At 54.7% G+C, this 15982-nt stretch overlaps 1 protein-coding gene across 5 annotated transcripts; it reads right to left on the bottom strand.

The window, feature by feature from the left end:
• Positions 1-2319: 2319 nt before the first annotated feature.
• HSPBP1 (HSPA (Hsp70) binding protein 1) lies at positions 2320-13903 on the bottom strand. 5 transcript variants are annotated; one of them, XM_082709783.1, is made up of 8 exons: positions 13588-13903; positions 12976-13270; positions 10713-10917; positions 8761-8985; positions 5814-5969; positions 5602-5698; positions 5002-5113; positions 2320-2615 (listed from the first exon to the last, which is right to left on the bottom strand). In XM_082709783.1, exons 2-8 carry the CDS (start codon positions 13177-13179, stop codon positions 2541-2543), a joined length of 1074 nt encoding a protein of 357 aa, XP_082565909.1. In that variant the 5' UTR covers positions 13180-13270; positions 13588-13903; the 3' UTR covers positions 2320-2540. The 5 variants fall into 5 exon arrangements, with proteins under 5 accessions (XP_082565909.1, XP_082565910.1, XP_082565911.1 ...); XM_082709784.1 differs by having other exon boundaries at positions 12976-13273; positions 13588-13777; XM_082709785.1 differs by having other exon boundaries at positions 13535-13680.
• Positions 13904-15982: the final 2079 nt, after the last annotated feature.

The following is a 15982-nucleotide window of genomic DNA, read 5'->3' as shown; positions in this document are numbered from 1 at the left end:
GCACACTCATGCCCAAAGTCATGGGGTGGCATTTGCACTCCACACCCCACGGGTGGGAGAGTCTCCTGCTCTCAAGAGGTTGGAATGGGAGGAAGCAAATATTCCCTGAGCAAACCACCACAGTCCTGTTGCCTTAGTTTGGCCAATCTTACCTTTCATATTCAAGGTTTGTTTTTGTCTTTTTTTTTTTTTAAGATTTTATTTATTTGACAGATCACAAGTAGGCAGAGAAGCAGGCAGAGAGAGAGGAGGAAGCAGGCTCCCCACTGAGCAGAGAGCCCAATGCGGGTTTCCATCCCAAGACCCTGAGCTGAAGGCAGAGGCTTTAACCCACTGAGCCACCCAGGCGCCCCCATCTTCGAGGTTTTAACATGGACCCAGGTTCCTACTTGTGATTCAACTTGAAGCTGTTGTGGGGCATGTCCTTTTGTTCCTTGAGTCCTCTTTTCCTCTGTCACATTCTTCCATCTTACTCAACATTTTGCTTTCTTTCCTCCCCATTATGATCGCACAGCTGCCATATTATTTTAACACATAAGCTTGGGAACTGAGGGGCGGGCGGGGGGGGGGGGGTAGCCATATTCAACCACGAAACGAAACCCAGGACACAGTCTGTCTGGAAGAAGTTGGAAGCTGCAGGAGCTTTAAGGACTGAAACCTGTCTCCCTGCTATGGGGACTCACAGGCTGACCACAGCATTCTGTGGATTGGAATGGGAAGGGGCGGAGCCCCTACCTGGCTCAGACAGTCAACCGTGGGACTCTTGGTTTCAGCTCAGGTCATGATCTCAGGGGTGTGAGATCCAGCCCCACATGGAGCTCTGTGCTTAACGAGGAGCCTGCTTGAGAGTCTCCCCCATCTCCTTCTGCCCTGCCCCTGCTGGCGTGTGCACACACTCTCTCTCAAATAAATAAATCTTAAAAAAAAAAAAAAAAAATTGGAAGGGGCTTCTTAAAGGTATTTCTGGTGGAAACACCCATTCCCCATCGTTCACACCTCCACATGAAGGAACTTGAACCCCTTAGTGCCTTCTCCTGGCCACTCCACCCCTCCCAGGGGCTGAAGAACAATTCGCCAGACTGGATGGGCATCGTGGCTCACTGCAGGTCTCCCTCTCTCAGAACCGGCCTGCCCAGCGTCTGGCCTGCTACACCCAAGGGAAGACCTGTGCTTGTCCAGTGCTGCCTGCGACCCGACAGTCTGCCATGTCCAATGCTGGGCATTAGCATTAGAAGGAACACTAAAGCCACCTCCTCTTTTTGGCACTAATAGTAATAAAAGTGACACTGGATCTCCAATTCTGGAATCCCGTAGCTGCCTTTCAATTTATCCTGAATTGGGGAAGGAAGGTGAAAATCACCGATCCTCCCAAATCCCAGGAGAACAGGTAAATTCCACATGAGAGGAATGAGCTAGGAAGCCAGAATATGGGAGGGGGACACAGCTTTGTCTGAAACCTGGCGTTATGAACTTCTGCCCATGGTTCAATCACCCTGGACTTGGATTCCTCACCTGAAAAACGGCACTGGCCAGGAGCCTTGGTTGCAAATGATGCAACCTCCTTTAGCTAAACTGACAAGGAGTTTAGGAAAAGAGATGGGGCCCCATCTCACTGCCCCTATCTCTGAGAAAGCTGGAGAGGGCTAGATGCTTTGTAGTCGGAACAAGGCCCATGGAAGCCTTGGGCACACAGAGCCCTGGGTGCACCTGCTACAGCCTTCTCCCAGCATCAGCACCATAGAAGCCCTGCAGGGCACTCTAACTGGCTGAGCTGATGTCACATGACACACCTTGGCACGGGATGCTGGGCAATAACCTGGCTTCGCCAAAGAGCAGAAAAGCCTCAGGGCAGGCAGCCTGGGCACCAAGGGCAAGGGGGTTCTTCAAATGGAGCAGCCGGAGACAAGCCGATGAGAAGCGCGGGTGTCCCCCACTCCCTGTCAAGAGAGGCTGAGATGAGGGCGCCTGGGTGGCTCAGTGGGTTAAGCCGCTGCCTTCGGCTCAGGTCATGATCTCAGGGTCCTGGGATCGAGTCCCGCATTGGGCTCTCTGCTCAGCAGGGAGTCTGCTTCCTCCTCTCTCTCTCTCTGCCTTCCTCTCTGCCTACTTGTGATCTCTCTCGGTCAAATAAATAAATAAAATCTTTAAAAAAAAAAAAAAAAAGAGAGAGGCTGAGATGAAAGGCAAAGGCTCTGGGCTGTAGAGAGCAGCACATTCATGTCCAGGCTCCACCTACTGCTGGGGTCCACTCTCCAGAGAGCATGCCCCTCTTACCCAGTCCCCCTCCAGGGGAGCAGATCGAGGCCATGGTGAACAAGCTGGAGGAGGAGAAACACCTTTATTAGAAGAACAGTGTGGACACAGAAGGGAGAACACAGGGAGGGCCGGGATCCAGGGAGCCGGCACCTTCCCCCGTGCCCCTTCCAAGGGCTGAGCAGAGACGGGCTGGTATGCCCTGGCCGCACACCCACAAGGCCCTGCTCCCCCAGGGAGGCAGGATGCCTGAGCTTCCCATGGAGAGGGGTGATAAGCCGCCAGGTTCACCGATCCATGCTGTCATCCGTTGGGCTGGAGAAACAGGTCTGCAGCAGCTTTTCGCAGAACTCCAGCTCCTCCTGGATTGGGGGGGGACAAGAGTGGGAGTCCTGAGTACGCGGCGGGGCCCTGGCTCCAGCATGCTGTGCGCCTGAGATAGCTTCTCTTCCCCCCCGACTGCATGCCCCAGAAGCCTCCCAGCGTTCTCTGACTTCTGCTGAGATTCACGACTCACTGTTTCTCTTCTCACCTGTGCCTGGATTACTGAACCAGAATGGGGGGAGGGGGTCGCCCAAGGCCATCTCACCCCACTGGTCTGTCCTCGCCTCAGCCCCCTTGGGCTCCTTCTAACAACCCGGTATGACCAACCCCTACTAGTCCCCACTCAAAATTAAAACCCCTTCCACGGGTACAGACCCCAGAAACCAAGAAAGAAGCACTCATAGGTGGTACTGCGCGAACAGAAAAGGTATCTGCACGGTAGAAAGATGCCAGAAACAAAAACCAAAGAAAAACAACCATGTGGGCTGAAAAATCTGCAACTCATCAGGAAGGGCTAACATATTTAATAGTTCAAGAACTTTAACAAACCCACTGCAAAAGCCACCACCCAGTAGACAAACGGGCACAGGATATGCATGAACAGTTCACAGAAAGGGAAAACCGTCCAACTTCACTCGTGGGAGAAACGCCAATGCAAACTGGACTATACTACTACTTTTCACCGATCAGCTTGAAAAAACAGGTCAAATGGCCTGAGGTACGCTTGGGCACTCTCACAGCTGGACTAACAACTGGTCCAACTTTTATACAGAGCCACTTAGCAAAACATAGCAAAAACGGCCCTTAACTCTGTAACTTCACCTTTCCTCTGCCCTCACCCAGCTGTCACTTTCCAGCAACTGCTCCACAGACACACTCACGCGCATAAACATAGGTAAAGGGTTACTATTCTAGCCAGGGTGGTAGCAGCAACCAGCGTGTCCAGTAAGAGGGGTCATGACACAAAAGCAGCGACCTACCTTGCAGCCCTAAAAGAAACAGGGAAAAGACACACACAACACATTCCTGCACTCCTCCCTGAGACGCTGTGAAAGGGGATGAGGCAAGGAGCAGAAAAGTGATCGGGACAGGCAGATTTTGCACAAAAGGGAGATAGAAAAAAGAAGAATTTATACACACATTTACTTGTGTCCCCAGACTGTCTTAGGAAGGTCACACACGGAACTGGGGGAGCTACTGGGTAGTTAGGAATGCGGGCAACAGGGAGACTTTTCACTGTTCACCCTCCTGTGCATCTTGAATTTTGAACCACGTGACCACAGGACCTTCTCACAAGAAAGGATTCATGAAATTTAACTTTTAAGTTTACCTACAAAAATACAAAAGAGGGCCGTCTAAGTCATGATAGAATGACCTTCTAGAACACCATGCCGCTTGCATTATTCAACTATGCTAAAATTAAAGCAGACCTTGGGGCGCCTGGGTGGCCCAGTGGGTTAACTGTCTGCCTTCAGCTTTCAGCTCACATCATGATCCTGTGGTCCCACGATCAAGCCCTGTGTCACTTATCCCTCTTCCTCTGTCCTTCCCCCGGCTTGTGCTGTCTTTCTTATGAATAAATAAAATCTTTAAAAAAAGATTTAAAAGAAAAGAAAGAAAGAAAAAAAATCAAAGCAGACCTCTATTTAAGTATCTGGAAAGAATTCCAAGACACAGACACATGGGAAAGAAGCCATGTGGAGAGACTGGCATGGCGCATGGATGGGCCAAGGAATGCCAACAGCTCCCAGCAGCTGGAAAAGGAAGGATTCTCTCCCGGAGCCTTCAGAGGGCGCACGCCCCTGCTGACACCTGGACGTCAGGCTCCTAGTCCCCAGAACCATGAGACAATGAGTTTCCGCACTAAACCGCCCGGTCTGCTGTAGTGTGACAGCAGCTGTCAGGAGCGAACACAGCACCGCACAGAAAACAGCACTGTCTGGCCTCCTTATTCCCTCACAGGCTGTTTCCTTCACCGCAGGCCTAACTTCCTGCCGTCACCGTGTCCAGAACAGAATGTTAAATTGCACAGATACCCATACCATGTGAGCCATATGTGCTTCACACACATCAGGTGTGTCTTTGTAAATAACGTACTCCAGTGTGTTTGCCTATGTTTCTCCCCCGCCCAACCCGGGCCCCATGAGGACCAAGACTGGATCTCTCTGCCTACCTCTCTACCTACTTATGGTCTCTATCTGTCAAATAAACAAATAAAATCTTAAAAAAAAAAAAAAAACTGGATAATAAACAAATGACTCAGTTAATCCCTTCAGACACTCCAAGCTCCTCATCCTCCGGCAGGCCCACGGCCTGGGCTGGGGCAGCAAGCACCTGCTGAGCGGATGGCAGGAGAAACACGTGAGCGAAGGGATAGGACACAGATGCACGACGCACAATGTGACGCCCGAGGCCCCGCCGTACCTGGTATTCCTCGTGCTGTTGCAGCAGCTGGCAGCGGTGACGGAGAAGCTCCTCCAGGCCCAGCTCAGGCTCCCGGCACTCCCGCACACCCTGGGGGAAGTCTGTCACCAGGCTGCAGGGACAGGAGAGCCATCCTTGGGCTTCCCTCTGCACAGGGCCGCCCCTCCCCCAGGAGCTGGGGCGAGACAGTTCCCTGCATTAGGCCTCAGTTTCCCTATCTGCAATACAGACCTCACACTGTCCCCACCCCACCCTAGGGCCTATGGGGAGACTTGTACATAAGACGCCCAGCACAGAGCCTGGCCTGCAGCCACTCCGCACGCAGGAGCTGCCACCTGCTCCAACGGCTGCTCTGTTCTGTCATCTTTTCCAGACGCTAATCTGCAGGTCCCATGTGCTGCAGGGGCGGGGGGAGTGGGGTCAGAGAGACTCCGCCTCTGCCCAGGCTGCAGGGTCAGCCCCCCACATGTGAGGAGAAAGGAATGCTCCCAAGTCCTGAATCCTAGAGGGGAGGAGGCTGCGGGGCTGGAGCCCAGTGGTGTCAGCCAAGAGGTGGGGGCGCCGGCCCCAGGCCTCGCCCCCTCGGAGGCCCCAGCATACCTGCACAGGGCTCCAAGCACATGCTCATGGAAGGGGCTGTGTTCTGTCCGGATCAGAGCCACCAGCTGCTGGACCATCCCCATGGAGCACAGGGTCCCTGGGGGAAGGGTCTTGGGGGTCAGAGGGGCAGTCCACACCCCTCCCCCAGGCATTCTCCTCCCCCTGCCCTCCCTTAGGGATGGTCCCTGGGCCCCCTGCCCTGGCCGCCCCACCTTTGTGTTCAGGGTGGCCCACCAGCAGGTTCTGCAGCAGGAATGCCGACTTGACCTTGAGCTTTTGCACCTGCTGCTGCATGGCCCGCATCAAGACTGAGAAGCCATCCAGGCGAAGGAACTGCAGCAGCCCAGCCTCCTGCTCCCGGACCAGGCCTGGGTTGGGGGTGGGGAGGTGAGAGAGAGGGAGGGGCCCTGAGGTTACCATCAGCACCCACAGCAGAATTACCCCCGCCCCCCTCTCACCACCCTAACTTCAACCAGCTTGAGCTTCAGAGGCATTAACTTCTCCATGTTTTTTGTTGAGATGTAATTAATGTCAGCTATTACAAGAAAAGTCTGCCCCATCCCTCCCGCATCCCGCTCTGGCTCTTGGTACCTCTGGGGAACTGAGTCCTCTGTCTATCCTTTGTGGCTGAGCCACCAGAGGTCTGGCTGTCCATCTGTCTCCTGACTTTTGGACATGACTTTCCAGATACCACCCACTCTGGGTGTCTTTCTCTCACTCTTGCCAAAATTCCTTTCCAGCCTCTCTGTTCTTTTTCCAGGGCCACCATGACATGACAAATATATATTTGGTCTTTGCCTGCATTCCTGAGACCAAGCTCCTAAAACCCATGGAATTTCCCAAATGATGGGGGCAACTTTCATTCCAGGAAGGGACTGTGGGCGGACTCCTGGATGGGGTTTACTTACCAGAAACACCAAAGCCAGGATTAGAAACCTGGAACTTCCAGCCCCACTTCCCAAACCCCAGAGGAGGGGGACGGGAGCAGAATTCATGATCTATCACACCTCCACGAGGAAGCCCCCATTGAAATCGCTAAATAGCGAGGTTCAGAGAGCTTCTGGGTTAGTGAACACATGTGTGTGCCCCGACTCCAGGGACAGAAGTCCCGCTAGACCTTGTCATCCTATGCCCGTCTTCATCTGGTTGTTCATCCGTAGCCTTTGTAATAAGCCACCAAACACAGGTACTTCCTTGAGCTCTGTGAGCTGTTCTAGCAAATTATCGAACCTGAGGAGGGGGTCATGGGAACACCCAGTATATGCCCAGTAACTAAGAAGTACACGAAGCCCAAACTTTTTTTTTAAAGTTAAACCACACCCAACATGAGGCTCGAACTCATGACCCCGAGATCAAGAGTTCCATGGTCTAGCGACTCAGCCAGCCAGGGGCCATCTCATGCAACAGAGCCCTTAACCTGAGATGTGCCAACCCCCAGGAAGTCAGTGTCAGAATGGACCAGAAAGGGACTGCAGAACACCCAGCTGCTGTCCTGAGAGTTGAAAACTGGTCATCTGTAAGCGCCCCCCACATATTCGGTGTCAGAAACATTGGGATTGTGGGGCACCTGGGTGGCTCAGTCGTTAAGTGTCTGCCTTCGGCTCAGGTCGTGATCCCGGGGTCCTGGGATTGAGCTCTATATCGGGCTCCCTGCTCCGCGGGAGCCTGATTCTCCCTCTCCCCCTCCCCTGCTTGTGTTCCCTCTCTCCGTCAAATAAATAAATAAAACCTTTAAAAACAACAAAAACAAACACTGGAAGTGGAAGAAATGGACTCTCCTCCAACATCAAACAGAGAACCATGGGGGTGGCATGGGACTCAGCAATTCCAACCCCAGGCTTGCCCCTCCAGGAGAAAGGAAAACATGTCCACCAAGAACCCTGTCCACGTGGTTCAGGGCAGCACTGCCACCCAGCCAGAGGCAGAAACCGCCTGACACCCCCTGAGCAACTGATGCACAGATAAACAAGACGCAGCCCCTTCGGAAACGACCTATTATTTAGCCATAAAAAGGCATGAGGCGTCAGTATAGGCTAATGAACCTGAAAACAAGAGCTCGGTGAAAGAAGCCAGACACAAAAGGCCACGTGGTGGACACATCCAGAGCAGGCAAATCCATGGAGACAAGAAGCAGACTTGTGGCTGCCGGGGGCTAGAGGGAGGGCGTGAGGAGGGGCTGCTAATGGGAATACAGCTCTTTTGGGAGGGATGGGAATGTCCTGTAATTGGACAGTGATCACAACCTACAGAACATGCTAAACTGTATACTTTCAAAGGATGAACTGCATAACCTGTGAATTCTATCCCCGTAGAGCAGATTTAAGATGGAAACAGTCCGGGGCGCCTGGGTGGCTCAGTTGTGAAGCGTCTTCCTTCGGCTCAGGTCATGATCCCAGGGTCCTGGGATCGAGCCTCGCATCGGGCTCCCCACTCAGCAGGAAGCCTCCTCCTCCCTCTCCCACTCCCCCTGCTTATATTCCCTCTCTTGCTGTGTCTCTCTCTGCCAAATAAATAAATAAAAATCTTTAAAAAAAAAAAAAGAAGGAAACAGTCCAGTGGGGCCCCCAGCACAGCACACACACAGACGGGGGCCCAGCTTACGGTGAAACACGGAGAACAACGCAGCCTGGGTTCACGTCTCACATCCGACTCCGCAGGGTGCCCCGGGCTATCACCTAGGTGACCTGACCGGGTGGCTCCACCACGTGGGTCTGGTCTCCATACCTCAGAGGCTGTGTGTGGACTACACAAGGTAACATGTGCATAGGGCTTGGCGTGGGGCCTGGCACAGAGGGCCCCACAGGCGCTGGCATCATCCCATAGTGGCACCTGCTCCCCAGGAGATGGCAGGAGTGAGAGCCACCTCTCTCTTTAACAGGTGCAGGCCAGCAGTCGCTCAACACCCCACCACACACAGGCCGCACCCCTCCTCACCACAGGGAGCATCAACAGCGCAGAGGCCACAGACCCTGATGTGCGGGAAGCACCTGAGCTAAGTAGCGCTCCTGTGTCCTCAGCATCTGACTCTCTGCCCGGTGAGGGGTTGACAGGCTCTCCACCCTCTCCCCAATGCCCAGCACAGTCTTCATTGGCGACGGGAACATATGACCAGTATGGCCTCTCCCCCTCAGCCCCTCCCCAGCTGCCCGAGACACTCACAGGAGATGGCGAAGAGGGCCTTCACACGCACCAGGTCGCAGGCGTCCCGGTCAAGCAGCCGCAGCAACTTGCGCAGGGCGCCCAGGCCTAGCACCTGCTCCTGGATGGCCGCCACGTTCTGGCTGCACGTGCCGATGAGCTGCGCTGCCCGCCACCGCAGCCCCGCGGGCCCCGCCTCCAGGTACCGGCCCACCAGCAGATGCATGCCCGACAGCTGGCAGAAGTCTGTGCCAGAGAGAGGGACCGTAAGAGTCCAGCTGGGATGGGCTGAGCTCCGCACCCCCCCAAAACTTGCCTGCTGAAGCCCCAACCCCCAAGTGCTTCAGTATGTGACTGTATTTGGAGACCAGGCCTTTTAAGAGATCATCCCAGTCAAGTGAGGTCCCCAGGTTGGGTGCTGATCCTGGTATGACTGGTGTCCTTCTAAGAGGACATGAGAACACAGACGGGCACACGGGGAAGACCATGTGAGGACACACCGAGACCTGTGCTACCTGCAAAGCAAGGAAAGAGCGCCCAGGAGAGACCAGCCCTGGCCATACCAGGATCTCAGACTTCCAGCCTCCAGAACCCTGAGAAAATACGCTTCTATTTCAGCCCCCGTGGCTACGGCAGCCCTCACACACGAATACAGCAGGGCAGGCTTGGGGGGTGGGTACAGGCTGGCTCCCAGGGTGGGGGGGGGTCTGCTTGAAATGCGGGCCCCGTCAAGCACCCAACTGGGGGTCCCTCCAAGGCCAACGTGTCTCCATATCACCAGCACATGGAAGGTTAGGATCCTGGACTCCAGCCCACTAGATGCCAGTGCTGCCCCCCAGTCCTTGTGACAATCACAACCTCCCCTAGACCAGGCCTCAGCAAACGATAGCCCACCACCTGTTTTTGTGTTTAAAAAAAAAAAAAAAAAAAAGTGGTACCAGTGAGCTTGGCAGCTCCTCAAAAAGTTAGATGCAGAGTTATCACAGGTCTGCTGTGACGTAAATATCCCAAATCCCGGAGAGCAGGAACCAAAGCTCCCAACAGCGTTATTCTCTATAACCACAGCGGAAAGGACCCAAGTGCCCATCAGCGGATAACAGGCGAACATGCAGGGTATTAGCCACACGAAGGAATAAGGCTCCCAGACAGGCCACAAGGTGGAGAATCTTGAAAATGCTACACTCAGGGAAGCCAACCACAAGAGCTCAGAGTCTACGATTCCACTTAGAGAAACATCCAGAGAACCAGGGAACACCCATCTACACCCTCGATGCCTACAGCACGCCCCTCCAAAGAGCTCCTCATTTAGAACAAAACCCATGGCGCCTACGTCAGGCTAAAGGCTCCGCCCAGCGGCACCCTCTACCTCCAGCCCCTCACTCACTGCACTCTGCCTCGCTGGCCTCACTGCTGTTCCCGCACACACCAGGCAGGTTCCCACCTCAGGGCCCTTGCACTGGCCATTCCCTCTGCCTGGAATACCTTTTCCAGAGCTCATCTCCTAACCTAGTCAACCACAGCCCCGCGGTTCTCAGATCTCTCTGGTCTTCAGGTCTCTGATCGGTTGGCACCCCCTAGGGAGGCCTTCTCTGACTATGCCACCCAGAACCACCTCCTCACTCATGTTCTAGGCAGTGACGGTGCACTCCCAAGAGACGAGGGAGAAATGACCAGTTTTGGAGAACATCAGGGAAGTAGACCTGCTGTCAGGCGGGTGGGGTGAGAGGATGTCACTCCTGAGGGGACCAAGCAGGAAGACCAAGCAGGAAGACAGGAGAGTCTCTTCTAGGGCCTGAGTTGGAGGCAGCCTAGAGAGGGAGAGGCTGGAGGCTGGAAGGGTGGGGAAAAGGTCAGTGGTGTGGTGTGGTCCCTGAGAGAAAGGACAAGAGCCAAGCCCCAGCAGGAGGTGGGGCTGAGGAGGAGGGAAGAGACAGAGGGAGACCAGGGGCTGCCACAGGCAGGCCTGGCTGTACCTGCAGCATTGTCCATGTTTTCACACAGGTCGGCCAGCAGCTCCAGGGCCCCCTCGCGTTCCTGCTGGTCAGAGGCCAGCTCAGCCTCAGCAGCCAAAGAGGGTGTAGGCTGGGTCAGCACTCGAAGGCAGTTCTTCATCTGCTCGACTTCCTCCCGCTGGCCCCGGAAGGCGGCTGACATAGCCTCCTGCAGCCACTGACGCCTCTGGTGTACAAGCCAGGACAGGAGGGTCAGGGCAAGAAGCAAACATCTATCAGTGACGAATTCTTGAATAACACTTCTTCCTTTTAAGAGCCAACGTATGGGGGCACCTGGGTGGCTCAGTGGGTTAAGCCGCTGCCTTCGGCTCAGGTCATGATCTCAGGGTCCTGGGATCGAGTCCCACATCAGGCTCTCTGCTCAGCAGGGAGCCTGCTTCCCTTCCTCTCTCTCTGCCTGCCTCTCCGTCTACTTGTGATTTCTCTCTGTCAAATAAATAAATAAAATCTTAAAAAAAAAAAAAAAAGAGCCAACATCTGAGAGCTCCCTGCTCCTTCAGTCAACAGATGCCTACTGAGGCCTTTCCCAAGACAATTTCCTAGGTACTAGATTTACAGGGCAACTGGCTATGGGGTGTGAGAGAAGGGACTCCCAGGCCTGTCCAGTGCAACCAGGAGATGGGGAAAACAGTATGAGAAGGTATGGAGCAGCAGGAGCAGAGATTACAGCTCATTTTCCACCGTGTTAAGTTTGAGGGATCTAAGACGCACCCAAGGTAAAACACTGCGTAGGCCGCCTGACGCTCAGGGAGGAGATCCAGCTTAGACCTGGCTCTCTCAGCCCTGGCTCTACGGACACTCTGAGCTGGGGACCTTGGGGGCGGGGCGGTGGAGGGGACATGGGGGAGATGCCAGTGTCCTGAGCATGGTTAAGATGTTGAGTAGCACCCCTGGTGTCTACCCACCAGACGTCAGTAGCCCCCCCACCAACCCCAGTGGGACGACATGTCTCCAAGTGTTCCAAATATCCCCAGGGGAATCAAATCAGAACTACTGGCCTAGCGATATAAACTTGAGAGTCATCAGCATAAAAATTTCAACACGATATGAGATCACAAAGGAAGTGAGCAGAGGTAGGGAAGAGAAGAGCCCTGGTGTGTGCCATCATCCAGCGGCTGGGGAATGGGGAACGGCCAGTGAGTGAGGATGAAAACCAGGACACTGTGTTGTTCTAGAAACCAAATGAAGAAAGAGATTTGAGGAGGCCAGTAACCAAATGCTGCCTATTAAGTCAAGTAAGATGACAGCTGAGAGCCGGCCACTGAATTTTCTTTTTCCGCTGGGCCTATCAGTGCTCAAATGTGGGCTCTGTAATCAAAGTCCTGGAACAGTTTAAGCAAGATGTTAATCTTTCTGTGCCTGTTCCTACTTCATTGTCCTAAAGGTGACATCATGGAAGTTACTGGGTGACCACGATGTTTTATACACTGGGAACACCATCATCAACTGAACATCACATAAAACAGATATTGCTACTCATCTCCAAGACAGCCCTCTGAGTGTTTTTGTCATCACCACTTCACAGACGAGAAAAACTGAGGCCCAGAAAGGTTGTAACATGCCAAGGTCACGTGGTCAGCCATGCACAAAGCCTGAAGTCACACCTAAGTCTTCACGACAGCCTGCTACCCGCAGGAGTCCTGCCTCTGCACCAGCACCATGTGGCTCCTCAGAAATACCCCCATGAGGCACCCTGACTACTCTTATCATCAACTTGCAAATAAAGACCCTGCTCAGGAGTGCCCAGGCGGCTCAGTCGGTTAAGCATCTGCCTTTGGCTCAGGTCATGATCCCGGGTCCTTGGATGGAGCCCCACCTTGAGCCCCCTGCTCAGCGGGGAACCTGCTTCTCCCTCTCTTTCTGCCTTTCAGCACCGCTTGTGCACGCTCTATCTCTAATAAATAGAATCTTGAATTTTTTAAAAAAAGACCTTGCTGGTCAGAAAGATGAAGCGATGTGCCCAAGGTCACACAACTGGATACTGCTGACACCAGGTCTGCCCGGCTCCCAGAACCCTCCCTCCTCCTTTTCACCTCAAGGCTACTCCGCATCCCCGCGCGGTGCTGGGATGCGGGCATCTGCCCTCGCAGACACTTAGGAGCTCTGACCTGCAGTGGACAATAACCCATCTAGCACCAATACAGCCTACTCCTCCGCCTTCACCCCTAGACTCCGCCCCTGCCCAGCCACCCCTCCCCCGACTTCGCTGGGTCCCCACCTTTACCTCCTCACTCATGGGTTCTGGAGGGGGATCTGGCTCCTCAGAGCCCGCCGTGATAGCCATCTGCAGCAGGCCTTGGAGGTTTCGCGGGGGCGGAGGATGGCCCGAGTTCCCCGCCGAGGAGCCGCCGCCCCCCGATGAGCAGCCCTGGGAGGCTGAGGGCAGCGCCAGGGGGAGGCGGCTGCCCCCCGAGCCTTGGTCCGCCATGGGCGGTTTGTGAAGGGAAGAATGTGTTTGGGGTAGGGGGTGGTCACCGCTGAGGTAGCTCTGACGTCCTGACCGGTCGACTCCTGGGGGTCTGCTGAGAAGGTGACGTTTCAGGGGAGTTCCGAGGCCCCCCATGACCCCAAACCTGAGACCCCTCTGCTTCCTCCATACGAGGCCCTTCCCCAAAGTCCCAAGCCCCTCCTTTCCCCGCTCGCAGCATGACCCACCCACTCCTCCTAACAACCCCCTCCCCCATCTCCACTAAATGCGTTCCCGTCTCTTAGCAACCCCTCCGCCCTACCTCCATAGCAACAAGTCCTCCCTTTGGACGTCTTAGCAACAAATCTCCTCCTACCTCTCCAAAGAGGGGAGCCAAAGCGGGGCGGACCTCACTTCCCTGAGCCTCACCTTCCCCGGGCCTCGAGTCGCCGCGGCGCCTAAAGACACAGTCGGTCGCACCTGACTGCGGTGGGCGCCGCCATATTAACCGGAAATACGCCAGTCTCGCCCGGAAGTTCTCGGAGCACCCTCCCAACCAGGGGCTGACCTGAGGCTGAGGCGCCTTGCCAGGCTCTGAAGCCCTAAACTGGCCGGTAACAGCGCTCGGCTCCGCCCCCCGCCCTCGCTCAGCCTGAGCTCCGCCCCCGATCCAGAGCCCGCTCCTTAATGAGCTCCGCCCCTTCGACCTCCCTGCAAGCTCCACCTCTGCCTTGGCGTATGCCCCGCCCCCGCAGCCTAGCTCCGCCTTAGAGGGCCCCGCCCCCACCTATGTCCCCGCCCCTCCCTGCTACCCCCACCCCGGGCTCCGCCCCTGTTCTAGGCCTTTCGGCCTCTCCCAACTTAACCCCGCCTCTCCCCTAAGCCCCGCCCCGTGCTGGTGAGCGGGCCACTCCCCGTTAGGCCCCACCCCCTCATTGCAGAGATGTGCAGGTCCCTCGCCCTTGGCGCTTTTCCCCTCCACCTGGACCCCTGGCCTATCTTTTCTGGAGCTCTGGGTTCTCACCCCTCGTATTTGATGTTAGCCCCGTTGGCCCACCTCACCCCTCACTTGGTCTCAGTTTCCCCAGTCGTCAAAGGGGGCCAACTGGTTCGCGCTGCCAGCCCTCTGCAGACGCCTTTACCACCCTGGCTCCCTCTCTTGGAATCCTCCCTGAGTCCTGCCCGGTGCTCCGTGCTCGGGAGGGGATTCTTTTTTTTTTTTTTTTTTTAAAGATTTTATTTATTTATTTATTTGACAGAGAGAGATCACAAGTAGACAGAGAGGCAGGCAGAGAGAGAGAGAGAGGGAAGCAGGCTCCCTGCTGAGCAGAGAGCCCGATGTGGGACTCGGTCCCAGGACCCTGAGATCATGACCCCAGCCGAAGGCAGCGGCTTAACCCACTGAGCCACCCAGGTGCCCCTCGGGAGGGGATTCTTGAAGGCCAAAGCTGAAGCAAAACGCCCAGGGCGGGGTGCTTTGCGAGGCTTACTCACTCTGTGCGCGGCCTTTGGGGTTCGGGTCTGGGAATGGGCCTGGGCTGTAGAGGTGTACACCTTGAGCTGGGCTAAAAGAACCCCTGGTGCTGGTCTTTATCAGAGGCCCCACTGCGCCTGGAAAAGGCTGTGCTCACCCTCAGGTGGGGTCCACTGCTAGGCCTGGGGTGGGCCAGGTTATATTTGGGGCAGAAATAGGAAGGCAACATAGAAGCCGTATGCACTGTGGGGTGTTCCTAGCACTGACCACAATAGCCCTCAGACGGGGGTCTGGGCTCCCACCCCCATCCCCAGTGCCCTATTGTATTAGTTTTCTATTGGTGCCTTTAAATTATGAGATACTGGGGGGCCTTAAAACAACACTGATTTATTATCTTGCAGTTCTGGTGGTCAGGAGTCTAAAACTTCTTACTGGGTTAGATGCAAGGTGTGAGCCCGGCTGTGTTCCTTCCTGAAGTTCTGGGAGAGACTCTGCTGCCGGCCTCTTCTGGCTCCTAGTGGCCACCTGCACTCCTTGGATTGTGGCTGCATCCCTCCAGCTTCTGCTCCCGTCATCATCCCATCTCCTCCTCTGCCTCTCCTACATCCCCCTCTGAAGGGCCCTTGTGATTACATTAGGACCCCCAGATAGCCAGGACCCTCGTCCCATCTCAAGATCTTCAATTCGGTCATGTCTGCAAAGCTCTTTTGTCACGAGTTGATAATATGCGCCGGTTCTGGGGATTAGGATGTGGGCATCTGTGGGGACTGTCATTCGGGATTTTACAAGTTCATTTGGGCTATTTACTACATGCTACCATGCATAATACCATATAACATATGTGTCCATCGTATGAAATCATGTGTAACATTGTGTATATTAATATATGTATAACATACTGGTGGCCCACACGAAAACTCTCCAGGTAGCCTATAGAATCCATAGTCCCTACAATGACTTTCTAAGTAGGGTGAGCATACAGTTTTCCAAGGACAGCAGTGTACTTCAGAGTGCAGACCCCAGTAATAATTACAGAATACCAGGTGTATGGTTGCCCTGCTTCTAAGGCCTTATGTGATTTACCTCTTCACTTCATTTTCTCTCTCTCCCCCTCACTTGCTCTCTTCTGGTCACACAGGCCCTTCAATGGTCCCACAACATACCAGGCACACTTCCACCATGGGGCCTTTGCACTTGCTGTCCCCAGTATGGATGGTACTTTGTCCACACAGCTCTGACCCTCATCTTCCTTCAGTGTCCCTTCACTGGAGAGTTCTTTCTTGGCACCGTATCAAGAATCATACTCCACCTAACGAATAATTCCTGTCCCCCTCCCTGCTTTAATCTGTT

Source organism: Mustela nivalis, assembly GCF_964662115.1.
Source record: "Mustela nivalis genome assembly, chromosome: 18".
Lineage (NCBI taxonomy): Eukaryota > Metazoa > Chordata > Mammalia > Carnivora > Mustelidae > Mustela > Mustela nivalis.
The sequence above is the reverse complement of the archived record's forward strand: the minus strand, read 5'-3'. Positions and strand labels throughout refer to the sequence as shown.

Excerpts from the sequence above, each read along its gene's own strand:
- HSPBP1 (XM_082709782.1), bottom strand. The coding sequence starts at position 13,314 with ATGGGGGGCCTCGGAACTCCCCTGAAACGTCACCTTCTCAGCAGACCC. Across the intron at positions 8,986-10,712 it reads AAACATGGACAATGCTGCAG|ACTTCTGCCAGCTGTCGGGC; the intron begins GTACAGCCAGGC and ends TCTCTGGCACAG. Across the intron at positions 5,970-8,760 it reads GGCCCTCTTCGCCATCTCCT|GCCTGGTCCGGGAGCAGGAG; the intron begins GTGAGTGTCTCG and ends CCCCCAACCCAG.